General features: G+C 36.6%; 1 protein-coding gene across 1 annotated transcript; it reads left to right on the top strand.

The window, feature by feature from the left end:
* The first annotated feature begins 7,610 nt into the window (after positions 1-7,610).
* On the top strand, positions 7,611-12,665 carry LOC125264221 (macrophage mannose receptor 1-like). Its single transcript, XM_048183428.1, has 5 exons — positions 7,611-7,715; positions 7,901-7,939; positions 8,032-8,388; positions 9,291-9,632; positions 9,797-12,665. Exons 2-5 carry the CDS (start codon positions 7,903-7,905, stop codon positions 10,150-10,152), a joined length of 1,092 nt encoding a protein of 363 aa, XP_048039385.1. The 5' UTR covers positions 7,611-7,715; positions 7,901-7,902; the 3' UTR covers positions 10,153-12,665.
* Positions 12,666-12,705: the final 40 nt, after the last annotated feature.

The raw sequence follows: 12,705 nt of genomic DNA, 5'->3' as shown, positions 1-12,705 counted from the left end.
TGCATCTGCTTCCTATTTATATACACCTGTCGGAGGCGGTGCGCTTTATGCAAATATCGCACGCCAATTCCATTGGCTTGTTTTAGTTCACTCGAAGCTGATAGGGCTCTCTAGCGATATCCCAATTCGTCGGTCACTACTGACGTACGTCTCCGTTCCCTCCTTCAGGGAACGAGGGTTACATACGTAACCGAGACGTTTCTGATGTTTCCACTGCTGCTCTTATTCACATCAAACCATAAAGCAGCATAAGAATAATGAACAAACTGATTCATGAATCTGTTTCCAGTTGTTTTTCTCAAAGCAAACACAGGACTCGTCTTTGTCAATCAGACGAAGAATTGGAGAGAAGCTCAGAGTTACTGCAGACAGAATCACATTGATCTGGTCAGTGTGAGGAACCAGAATGAGAATCAACAGCTTCAGAAGTTCATCAATGAGAGTCACATATCTGGTGATGTCTGGATCGGTCTGTTCAGAGACTCATGGCAGTGGTCAGATCAGAGTAACTCCTCATTCAGATACTGGAATACTGGTGAACCTAATAATGTTGGAGGAAATGAAAGTTAAAGTTCCTTTAACTTCAGTTTAATTCATCACATGGTTTGTTGTGAATCATTCAGCACACTTATCAAACTGCCAAAGTCACATGATTTCAGTAAACAAGGCTTTGTTACTTTTTTAAACATTTAGAAGTTTTAATGGTTTGCCGCTATGATCTCTGTGTCTATATGGTTACACAATAAAATAAAAGAGACTTACACAGTAGGGTATCATGTAAGACTAAATAAACAGTTTCAAATATTGACGTTTGTTGTCAAGTTGTTAATTAAGAGATTTGACATCCAGAACCGCTGTTTGCTTTTATAAACTCTTTCTGTCTCTTTTTGTGTTATTTACTAACTTCAGAATTAATTGAATTTTGTGAGGGGTCAAAGGGCATCATATACTCGTCATTATATGTTTATACTGTTTTCTTTGTGTTTTATCATAATATAATTCATGTAACTGAAGATTGTGTGAGTTTTTTTAAATTCCTCATTTGTGTTTTAAGGATCTCTGTGGTACTTCTCTCTCTTATATTGAGTTTCATGTATTAATCATGACTTTATATTAGAAATGACTGGTTGAATGTGAATCAATGAGAACATTATGTGCCTCAGCTAAATGAAATATTGTTTATTCATGAAAAATTGAAGGTTGGGTATAAAATATCTAATTCTTTTGTGCTGAACATAAAAGAACGTGTCAACAACAGCAGCTCAAATAAACTCATGTATAACCAGCAATCTCATCTCTTGACTGTTTCCCAACATCAGAATGATAATTATATCACAAAATCCAACATGGTTTAAATCATAATTTAAACATATTGAGGATACATAAGCTGTGTCTCAGTTCAGATACTGCATCCTTCGAAGGTTGTATTTGAAAAATCGAATGCGTCGACAAAGGCTTACAAATGCATCCTTCTTTCCCCGGGCTGTGAAAGACCCACTCGTATCCAGCCTATCCCAAGATTCACCGCACACCGGTGACGACTGGATTCTTTCAAAGAAAATGACAAGTTGTACTTCGGTGGTAACCGATGATTTACATTTAAATGTTAGTCTTGTGTTTTAATTAGCTTAAACAGCTAACCATACAAATGTTAGAAGACCAATGGCCTTTATTAAAAACTAAAAATATTGTTAAAATAATAGTAATAGTAAAGTTTCAAGGTATTGCAGATCTGTACCTCTGCACTTGATTAGCTGAATTTGTTAATGTGAGGCAAAACTTGCTCTAACATTTGGTTTTGTTTTAGGGAGAAAAGAGCAGATGCTCAGTTTAAACTGAAGGTAAAAATAATGATTTATTCACTGAGGCCAAAAATTCAGTCAGTGTGGCTTGAAGATAAAGGCTACAACCTATTATAATATCTCCATTTAACCATCTTACATAAAATTACAGTTAAATTAACCCTCAGCCTTTACAAAGATCTTTCACTTTGTTGTGTTTTTGCTGTCACACAAGCTTTGTCAGATCATGTTTAAACCAATGTTAGGCATCCAACTATATGATTTCTGGTATTTGTCCTGTTGTGTCACTTTTTCTACTCTTCATAAGCTGGCATTCCTTTGTAAACAAGCGTTTAGTTTTTCTCTTGTTTAAGGATAATTCTGGGGGGGGGGAAATGGCCTGTTATTCACAGTATACACTCACAGATATCAACAATCAGCATATGAATCTCAACAATGGTGACATGCTTCATGCCAGCACACAAAACTCATTCAGATTCCCAGCATACATTGTGGCACAAACAAATTATGCAGCTGAATTCTTTTACTATTTATTTCTGAAAATGTTTGATTGTCACCATAGTTGAGGTTTGTATGATGAGTATTGATGTATAAGTGTGTCTCAACCAAGCGGCAACCTCCCCCTTTCTCTCGTGAAGCCAATACGGAAGTAACTTAAACTGCGATTCATCGACTGGCCGCTAGGGACAGGCTCCAAAAGAGAGCAGAATCTCATAGAGTCCCATGTTAAATTGGCCAAGTTTATAGCAGAAAAAAACATGTTTACAAGTTGGTTCAAATTGTGGTTTTGGTCTATACTGCTATTTTTGCCCTTCATGACAACTCTGAGGGGGGTGAATTTTTTTATAACTTATCCGTTTAAATTATATTAAGCCTTAAAGTTCTGCATAATTAAGGGCGTGGTCACTTGAGTGACAGGTATATTGCGCTGCTGTCTGTGAGCCATCATGTTACCTCAGCTGCCGCTGAATTTGGCATCTCAGCCGTTTTTGTGCTTTTTTTCTCGATTATTTTATACAATTATAAAATATGGCTTGCTGCATAATATTCGAGACTGATGTGTGTCTGTGTAGATGTGCATGCATGGGGAAGATAAACAACACACGTTGTTGGATTGTTTCATTGGCTGAAAGTTTTGTTTGTGAGATTTACTACAATGACAATACCAGGAGGATATACAACTCTGACAGCACTGCTTGGATATTATAACTAAAAAACTGCTGCACTATTTTGAAAAAATATACTTTGGACACGAGCTCATTTGTTTGTTAGATACGATCGCTACTCAGATTGCATCCTTTCTTGAAGAACGATGACAGAGAGCAGATCATTCAGAAGAAATGTGACATGTTTTTTTGTTTTGCAATGGACACTCATATTTTACCCAAGTGCCACAGATTGGATTCATCTCGCGATCTCTATTTCATTATAAAGGTATGAAGTCCCATTTGATTTTCCATGTTGTTATTTGCACAACCAACACTACTGGTGTTGGAGCATCTATATCTTAAAAAACACTGTAGATTGACAGTAAACCTTTAGAACATTCTGATAATAAAACTTATCTTCATTAATATTTTAGATCGTATCTAAGATAGATATATAGCTCCTTTGCTGCTAACATGGTCACGTCGAGCTAGGCGGGCGTGGTTTCAGCAACCAATCATATCAGCTCAAACCACCTCCCCGCCTCTTTGCCCATTTTCAGTTATCCGGGAGTGACGTGTGGTGACGCACAGCTAAGATGGCCGCGGCCTCATTTACGCGTCAAAACTGCTGTTCAGAACTCTATGGGTGACGTCACGGACGCTACGTCCATATTTTTTTACAGTCTATGGTCTCAACATTTACACAAAACGTTGTGTCAGTGGCTCAATTTGTTCATTTCTTTTTTCAATAATTTTTTCAACTCCATCATTAATTAAATCAATCATGAAACTAGAGAAAATAAAAACAGTTTAAATCAGTGGTTCCCAAATTTTTTGAAAGCATGGCACCCCTCAGTAGTATATTGTAACAATGTTCGTGTTGTAGGAGGAAAGACAACAGGGTCGGCTTTTGACTACTGACTGCTCTTTATTTCAAACATAAAACAAAGGGTGTGCAGACAGGCACAAAACGGTCAGAAATCAACAATAAACACTCCAACAAAAATAAACACAACAATCCTGGAGTGTGGCAGCCAGCAGTCCTTCTCTCTCTCACTCGCTCCTGTTTCTCCTGGCGTTTTATACTCTCTCCATGCCAATTACTGCAACAAGAGACAGGTGTTTGTTATTTGCGCTTAACCCACTCACTCACCGCGCCTCTCTTGATGCTCTCCCCCGCTGCAGGGTTCGCTAAACCACGCCCCCCTTGCCACATATATATATGTATATATATAGTAGTATATATATATATATGCAATAAATGCACTTCATAAGACCTGATCTGAACGAATCATCAGTCATTAATTTAATCCTTCTATCGCTTCTTAGGCGGGATTATTAGGCTTTATATCAATGCACCAGTTCAGCTAGAATCTGGAGGTATACTTGCGTTTGACATGTGTGTCTTTAAATGGGGATTCCCTTTGTCAGCATCTTTGGCTTGGAGAAGGGTGTTTCCCGGGTTCTTTGATTCGCTGCAGGTCTTTTCAGGTCCGGATTGATGTCGTGTGAATGAATGAATGGCGGATGAATGGAGTCTCCCTCATGGCTGAAGTCTGACATTTTGAGGCAGGCAAAGACTGTAGAGCAGTTGATTAAACTTTGATTAAACTTGACTTAGAGACTCTCATGAAAAAGAAAGGAAACTAAGTAAAAGAAAAGTGAGACGAGAGTAGTTAGATGGCTTGAATGAAGCTTTTTGTTCTTAACCCATTTTCATCTCCCAAATCTGATCTTTGTCGTCATTGTCTTCTCATCTGTCTCATTCTTTGTTTGTGTCCTGAATTTTTAAACTGAGGTGTTTGTCCAACCTCTTTGAGGAGTTATAACCAATTAGGTATCGTCTTTGTTTCAGAGGTGGCTTTTCTCCTCCTTTCACCATAAATTACATGTTATCTGTGGTCTCTTAACTTTCCTCTTAGCAGAGAGTACAGTTTAGAATGATTTCTATAAAAATAATATGATACATTTTCATTCATGCCATCCTTTGAGTTATTAGAAATCAATCACGCACATAGTAAACACACTCTTTCAATCATCTATTCAAAACTTAGAACAATTACATGAATTGTGAGGGATCTAAGCATAACTAGTCACATGCATAGGTTGAAAACATGATACAGAATTAGGCAGTTGAACGATGTTTGATTACAAGTCCATCTAGAAATCTTTTGGAACGATCTGATGCATTTTTGATATGTAAAGTCTGAATCTCTGTGGGTTTTAAGAGATTTGAATCCTGTGTTTCAGAGGTCATTCAAAGGTCTTGTTGGAAAAGAAGGTCTGTCTTATTTCTATGTTTTGGGATCAAACAATCTCTGGGTTGATTTGGAGTCTGGAGTGTAGAGTTTTTGTGTGGAATTATGTTTGAACAAATCATCTGGAAGATTCATTTGTGTGGTTCGCCCTCAAATCCTACACTGGTGTCTTACGAGCGGAGTGCTCTGCTGTTTAAGGAAACATGTCGATGTTTTTATTTTTCAGTATTTTTTGCCACAGCTTGAGTTTAGCCTTGAAAGCGTTAAGTTTGTCTGTTGTTGTTAAAATATTTTCATTCTTTCCTTGCATCTTTGTGTTAAGCTCATTTAAGTGACTAAAAATGTCTGTGAGGTATGCAATCTTAATTAGCCCACCATGAGTCGTCATTGATCTGTTCTTTGTGGTGTATGTCGTGCTCAGATGAAAACTGCCTGAGTTTAAGCTCATAGACATGGGAAAGCAGCCAGCGCACCTCCGTATGCAGCAGCAGACTCTGATGTTCAGACCCCATTTCATTGCACAGTATGTTAAACAATTGGGACTTCAAAGGTCGTGACTTAATGCAGTTCACAATTTGAAAAGCTTGTTCTAAAGCTACAGTCAGGTCTGTGTGAATTGCTTTTGTGACGATTGCTTTGCTGTACAGGGGTAATCTGCACATCTGGGTTTTGGTTCTTCACTATAGTTACCAGTCCTTTTACTTTTCCAGTCATAGATGCCGCTCCATCTGTGCAGATACAATGACACATGCCCCAGTCGAGACTGCGTTCTTTCAAGTACATATCGATGACAATAATCATTTCTTCACCTGTTGCACAATTGGGTAGTTCTTTGCTGCATTTGATAGCCTTTCCCTGTAAGCCAGGTAGCTGTCACTGAACTGCCTGATTTTATTTTTTGGGTGGTGGTGGTTCCGGGTTGATGTCTGTCTGTCTTCTGGACTGTGACATTTCTGCGATTCTCTCCTGAGAACAGTCCAGTTGGCGGTAAATAAATATTTAAACTTTAAATATGTATGAAATATATCAGTGTTTTTTGCTTGGTTATTTTCGTTTGGTCATGCTCAAATGTTGGTGTTTCGATATATTTTTAAAAATACATGCTGTAAAAGGTTATTATATGGTACGATATTTGTTTTAGGCTGTTTAAATTGGAAAAAAAGCTGAGATTCTGTGGCACCACTAGTCAGTTTGGCAAACACTGGTTTAAATTTTAGTGCAGTAACTGTCTTTAAAACAGACATATTAATCTGCCTTCTCAATCTCTGTCAATGCATAATCATTTTCTGAAAATACCTGCAATTGCTGAAAGAGAAATAAACTAGCAAACAGCAAGAGCCCAACTAAAGCAAACATTGATCACCATGATGGTATTTTATATCAAAACTTATTTTCAACCAAACATTAACATCTAAACCTCTGTTGATTATCAATAGCAACTTCTGTAGACGTCTGACAGAAATAAAGTCAATCTGGTTAGTAATAAGCTGGTAATGCTGTTTGTGGAGTTGATCCTCCTCTGCTGAGATCTGGAGAGATTTAATGTCTTTTATCTTCATTTGATTTCATCTAAGGCTGTGGCTGAAGTCAGTTGTAGTTTCTGTTCTTCTGATTTGAAACACAGTTATAGTGTAACATTCCTGTAGCTGCAATAAAACTAATAGATGAATAAAACTGGATTAAATATGAAATATGACTAGAACAATAACTCTCACTGTTATCCTGTTTCACGTCAGAGATGTAAATATTGTCCAGACTGAATGTCTACATGTGATGTGGACATAAGAAAATGATGTGGATGTGTTTAAGTGCAAAAGTGTTCATATTTTATAAACATCAGGAATATGAAACAAAACAAAATAATTAAAATAAATGTAAATCTCATGAAAAAATGAATACTGAAAAAAATATATATATATTAACAATGTTTTAATATCCGCATTCCAGCCAATCACAATCCAGTATTTAGAGGAAATAAGACTGAAACAGCAGCAGCAGAAGATGATGATATTATTTCAGTGGGATAATGAGAGTCCAACAACCTTTACTAACATTATAAATGAACTTCAGGGGAATGAAAGCACAATATGAGCACTTTAACGTCTTTATCTCGTCTCTGTTGTGAATGTCTCCTCCTCAACACCAGGGATCTCTGCTCTCAGAAGAGGGAAAAGAAGAAAGCCCATGAGAGCAGAAAAACGTTTCTCCCTCTTTGTCACCAGCACCAGATAAAAAGTGGCCCAAAACAGAGAAACACAAACATACATAATATTTAATTAAGGTCCATATTCATATAGACTGACACTGACTGACACAGACATCAAGATGCAAATAAAGGGAAGGAGTTGGACAAATACACAAATATAGAGGAAGTGAATATGAAAATTAGTTCAGAACAATACACAAATGATGTTCTGAATGAGGGATGAGAGCAGATATAATGATCACACTGTTTAAAGCTGCAGACAGAAACATCAGACTCAGGACAGAAACACACGACCTCTAAAGTAAGAACAACTCACATGTTCATTCTTCAAACACAACTAGACTTTGAGATGTTAATATTGTCTGAATGATGATGTACAGTGAATTCATGCTGCTGTTCAGATACTAACTGAAACTGTCATATTTTACTCCAAAAAGAATCTGTGAATGTTTGATATCTGAGTTTTTCAATGTGTTTCTTCCTCAGAAATGGAGCAAACTCTATATTTCATTCTTCTTCTCATTGGTGAGTGTGTTTGTTGTTTTATTGATGGTTTATAGTTTCATCAGGTTTGACTCTGTTATGAAAAGCATTAAATCAAACCCTCTCTTTCACAGCTCTCTGCTCCGTATCTGAATGTGTTCAGCGTCAGTATCACTTTATAAACGTGAGGAAGACCTGGACTGAAGCTCAGAGATACTGCAGAGAGAATTACACAGATCTGGCCACCGTTGACAACATGAACGACATGAACGAGCTGAAGAAGAGTGTGAATGATGGACGTGTCTGGATTGGGCTGCAGAAGACGGGTGTTGATAAATGGCAATGGTCTTCAGGTGATCCTGCGCTCTATCAGAACTGGGGATCTGGACAACCTGATGGCACAGATTATTGTGCTATGATGAGAAATGGACAATGGCATGATTTCCCATGTAGTACCAGCCTGACTTTCATCTGCAGTTTATCTAACAACAGTAAGTTCAGCTCTTTTGTTGTCACTTGGGATAACTGTGTGAATCTGCCATTAGAGAGACTAGAGAATTTAGAGCATAATTACATAAAATACAAAAATATCAAACCATTGTTTTGACTAACATATATCGTAAGTAATTAATGAATGGATAAAATTTCAATATGCAATAGACAACCTGTCACATCTTGATATTTATGAACAAAACTTCAATTATTGTCTTAATACACCTGAGTGTGATTTTAATGTGTTCACTTTTTACATAAATAGATAATAGTAATTTTGTTGTGAAGATTTTAATTCTCAAAAGTAACCTTGTTTAAGTAGATGTTTGAAGATGAGATGTTGTTGACATATTTTATTTACATAAGAGAGAGCTTGATTCATTCATCTTTCAGGATCTCAACACAAACCTGTAAAAACGTCATTCTTAGATGAACTTTAAATGAACAAGACAAACACTAACATTAATATTAATATTGCAACAATATTCATTTGTATATATTAATAATCTTCAACATTATGAATTAACTTTTTAATGATATATTTCTAGGTCTAGCTAACAAATATTTTCAGCAGCAGTGAAACATCTTCATCTGTTTGATGTTTCTCTCATTCAGATCTTTGTGTCTGAATCAAGTATTCTAGAGAAATGTGTAACAAAACATAATGAAGAAATATAAAGTTATATTAAAATCATCACAAATGATACGTAATGTTTTATCATCAAAATCATCATGAATATATAGTGAATATTTAATATATCATCAGCTGTAGAAACAGTCTTTGAATGACACGTGTTTCTGATGTTTCCACTGCTGCTCTTATTCACATCAAACCATAAAGCAGCATAAGAATAATGAACAAACTGATTCATGAATCTGTTTCCATTTGTTTTTCTTAAAGTGAACACAGGACTCGTCTTTGTCAACCAGACGAAGAAATGGAGAGAAGCTCAGAGTTACTGCAGACAGAATCACATTGATCTGGTCAGTGTGAGGAACCAGAATGAGAATCAACAGCTTCAGAAGTTCATCAATGATAGTCACATATCTGGTGATGTCTGGATCGGTCTGTTCAGAGACTCATGGCAGTGGTCAGATCAGAGTAACTCCTCATTCAGATACTGGAATACTGGTGAACCTAATAATGATGGAAGGAATGAAAACTGTACAGAGATTATGAACGCTCAGGGACAATGGAATGACGTCTCTTGCAACAGAGAGTTTCCTTTTGTGTGTCATGAAGGTGAGCAGATCCTCACAAACACACACAATCCATCCATCACCTCCAGATATCTTAAATTTCACACTACATGTCTGACATGACAAATTCCTCCACAGTGTTTGTTCTGCATGTTGTTTTTGATCAGTCTCTCTCTAGTTTCTGCTTGTGGTTTGTTTTGTGTCCAGATAAACTGATTCTGATCAAAGAGAAGCTGACGTGGTCTGAAGCTCTGAGATACTGCAGACAGAATCATGTGGATCTGGTCTCGGTTCATTCAGAAGAGATTCAGCGTGAGGTGATGAATGTGGTTAAACAGGCGTCTACTGAGGAGGTGTGGTTGGGTTTACGTCACTCCCACATTTTGGGCATCTGGTACTGGGTGAGTGGAGACACCGTGTGCTATCAGAACTGGGCGATTGATGATTCAGAGAACTGTGATTCTGCTGTGAGATCTGGAGCAGTTCAGTCTGGAGGAGATCAGCGCTGGATCAGCCGCCCTGAGACTGACAGACTCAACTTCATCTGCAGAAATTATGAGTGAATGGATACACATACATTTCATGTAAGATAACAAATGATTGTGTGTTCACTTCCTTTAACTTCATTTCATTCATCACATGGTTGTAAAGTAATAATTTCACCCTCAGTAGGCAGTTGTATCTGAGGGTGATGGTTGCTTTCAAAACACTGTTTCATGAAGCTTTGAGAATCTTTTGTTGTGAATCATTCAGCACACGTATCAAACTGCTGATTTCAGTAAACAAGGCTTTGTTACATTTCGAAATTTTAACGGTTTGCCGCTATCATCTCTGTGAAGATTACCTTTTCAATAGGCCTTTATCACACTTCCATTGAAAAGCGTAAGCTTCAAATATGAGCGTAAGATTCTGCTGTCGCCTGAATCAGTGGCTGTGCTCATAGTAAGCGATTGTTGTGATTTGTGTCAAATTCAGCACAGAAACTTCTTCTAAAGACACCAACCTCAGTTTACAGTCTTTAATTGAGTATTGTGAAACTCAGAAAAAAAGGGGTCAAGATATTCTGACGCATAGTTCATAATTTAAAGGGGGAAAACAATACTGTATGTGTACTTCAGAGTCTGATCACCTTATTTTATTACAGAACTCAAGAATACAATATAAACAACAGAATTAGACAAAGCTTACAATATTAATTACTACTGAAGTCTATTTTGGAGAGATTTAATTAAACATTTGGTAAACTTACTGTATTAAACAATAATGATTAAATATTTTTAATGCACTTATTTTACGATGCAATCATCAACAATCAGATCAAATTGAAGTTGTTTAAATAAAGGAATATTTCCAGCCCATAGATGATTATTCAAAAATATCTGATTTGATCATCGTAAACGTGTCATGGCTTGAAGATAAAGGCAACAACCCTTTTATAATATCTCTATTTCACCATCTTGTACATAAGTAAAATTAACCCTCACCTTTTACAAAGATCTCAACAATACGTCATCCAATAGATGATGTGATATTCTTTCACTTTGTTGTGTTTTTGCTGTCATGCAAGTTTTGTCTGATCATGTTTAAACCAATTTTGGGCATCTAATAATATGATTTCTGGGTGATTTGTCCTGCTGTGTTATTTTTTCTAATCTTCATAAATTTGCATCCCTTTGTAAACATGTTTCACAAGCATCTTTAATTAAATCAATGCCATTGAAACATTAATGAAAAAAGAAATAAACAAATCCAGCCACTGACAACTGACAACATCTTGTGTAATAGTTGACACATATACAACAACTCTCATCATACAAACCTCAACAATGGTGAAACTGAAACTCAACCCAAAGAAATGCAAGGTCTTGCATGTCACTAGCGCGAGGCGGGAACTGGTGAAGCCTTTATTCACCACTGATCAGAACACTTTGGAAATTTGTGACAGTACTAAAGTTTTGTGGGTCATTATTCAGAGTGATTTGAAATGGGATTGTCTAGTGGACCACATATTGTCCTCGGCTAACAGAAAGCTTTTTGTCCTGTCGTTTAAACAAATTTGGTGTCTCTGTTCCTTATTTGGTTACCATCTATAAAGGGTATGTGTGCTGAGTGCTGGAGTATGCGGTTCCAGTCTGTCATAGTTCCTTGACCGCAGTTTAAGCCAAAAGACTGGAAAGTGTGCCTGTAAGAAACAGGGTCTGTAAAGTTATACTCGGTCAAAGGTACCTGGGGTATTCTGATGCTCTTGGCCACCTTGCACTGTGTACCCTTATGGAAAGACAAACTCAACTGTGTCTTTTTGCTAAAAGTTATATAAGTCTAGTTTCAGAGACTGGCTACTTACAGATCGCCAGATGAGGAATTCAAATAAGTGGACAATTCCAAGATGCCGAAACGGAAAGATACCAGAGATCACCAATTCCTTATATGTGCAGACTTTTAAATGATTATAGAATATATTTTTGTATTATGTTTAGAATTTTTAATGATGGTGAATTTTATGAAATTATTCTTATAATATGGGATGGTTTGATGGTTAGAGTTGTTTTTTTGTTTTGTTTTTTTAAATATTGCATGCATTTCATTTTAGTTTGTAGATTTCTTTAGTGTTGTTTAGTGAACTTGTGATAATGCTGAAAAGTTAATAAAACAAAACAAAAATAATGAAACTAGAGAAAAAAACTGTTGTTTAAATCATTTGACTGCCAGACATAAAACAGACATATTGATCTGTCTTCTCAGTCTCTCTATCAATGCAGAATCATTTTCTGAAAATACCTGCAATTGCTGAAAGAGAAATACACTAGCAAACGTCAAGAGTCCGACTAAAGCAAACATCATTCATCTAAGGCTGTGGCTGAAGTCAGTTGTAGTTTCTGTTCTTGTTGTTTCTCTTTCCTTCAGTGATTCTGCTTGTTAACAGCAGGTGTTCAAATGTTTCATGAACATCAAACTATCCTTTAAATGATGTTCCTCTAACATTAAGAAACTGGACATTTTAATATTTCCTTAACACTCTGGAGTCTGAGGTATCGCCAGCGATACCACCTCAGTTTTTTTCTTACCAGTGTGAAAGAGACTCAAAGTACTCAGTCAATGTTGCACATTCAATTAAG

This window comes from Megalobrama amblycephala, linkage group LG3, assembly GCF_018812025.1.
Source record: "Megalobrama amblycephala isolate DHTTF-2021 linkage group LG3, ASM1881202v1, whole genome shotgun sequence".
Classification (NCBI taxonomy): domain Eukaryota; kingdom Metazoa; phylum Chordata; class Actinopteri; order Cypriniformes; family Xenocyprididae; genus Megalobrama; species Megalobrama amblycephala.
This window is presented reverse-complemented; position numbering and strand designations above follow the sequence as displayed.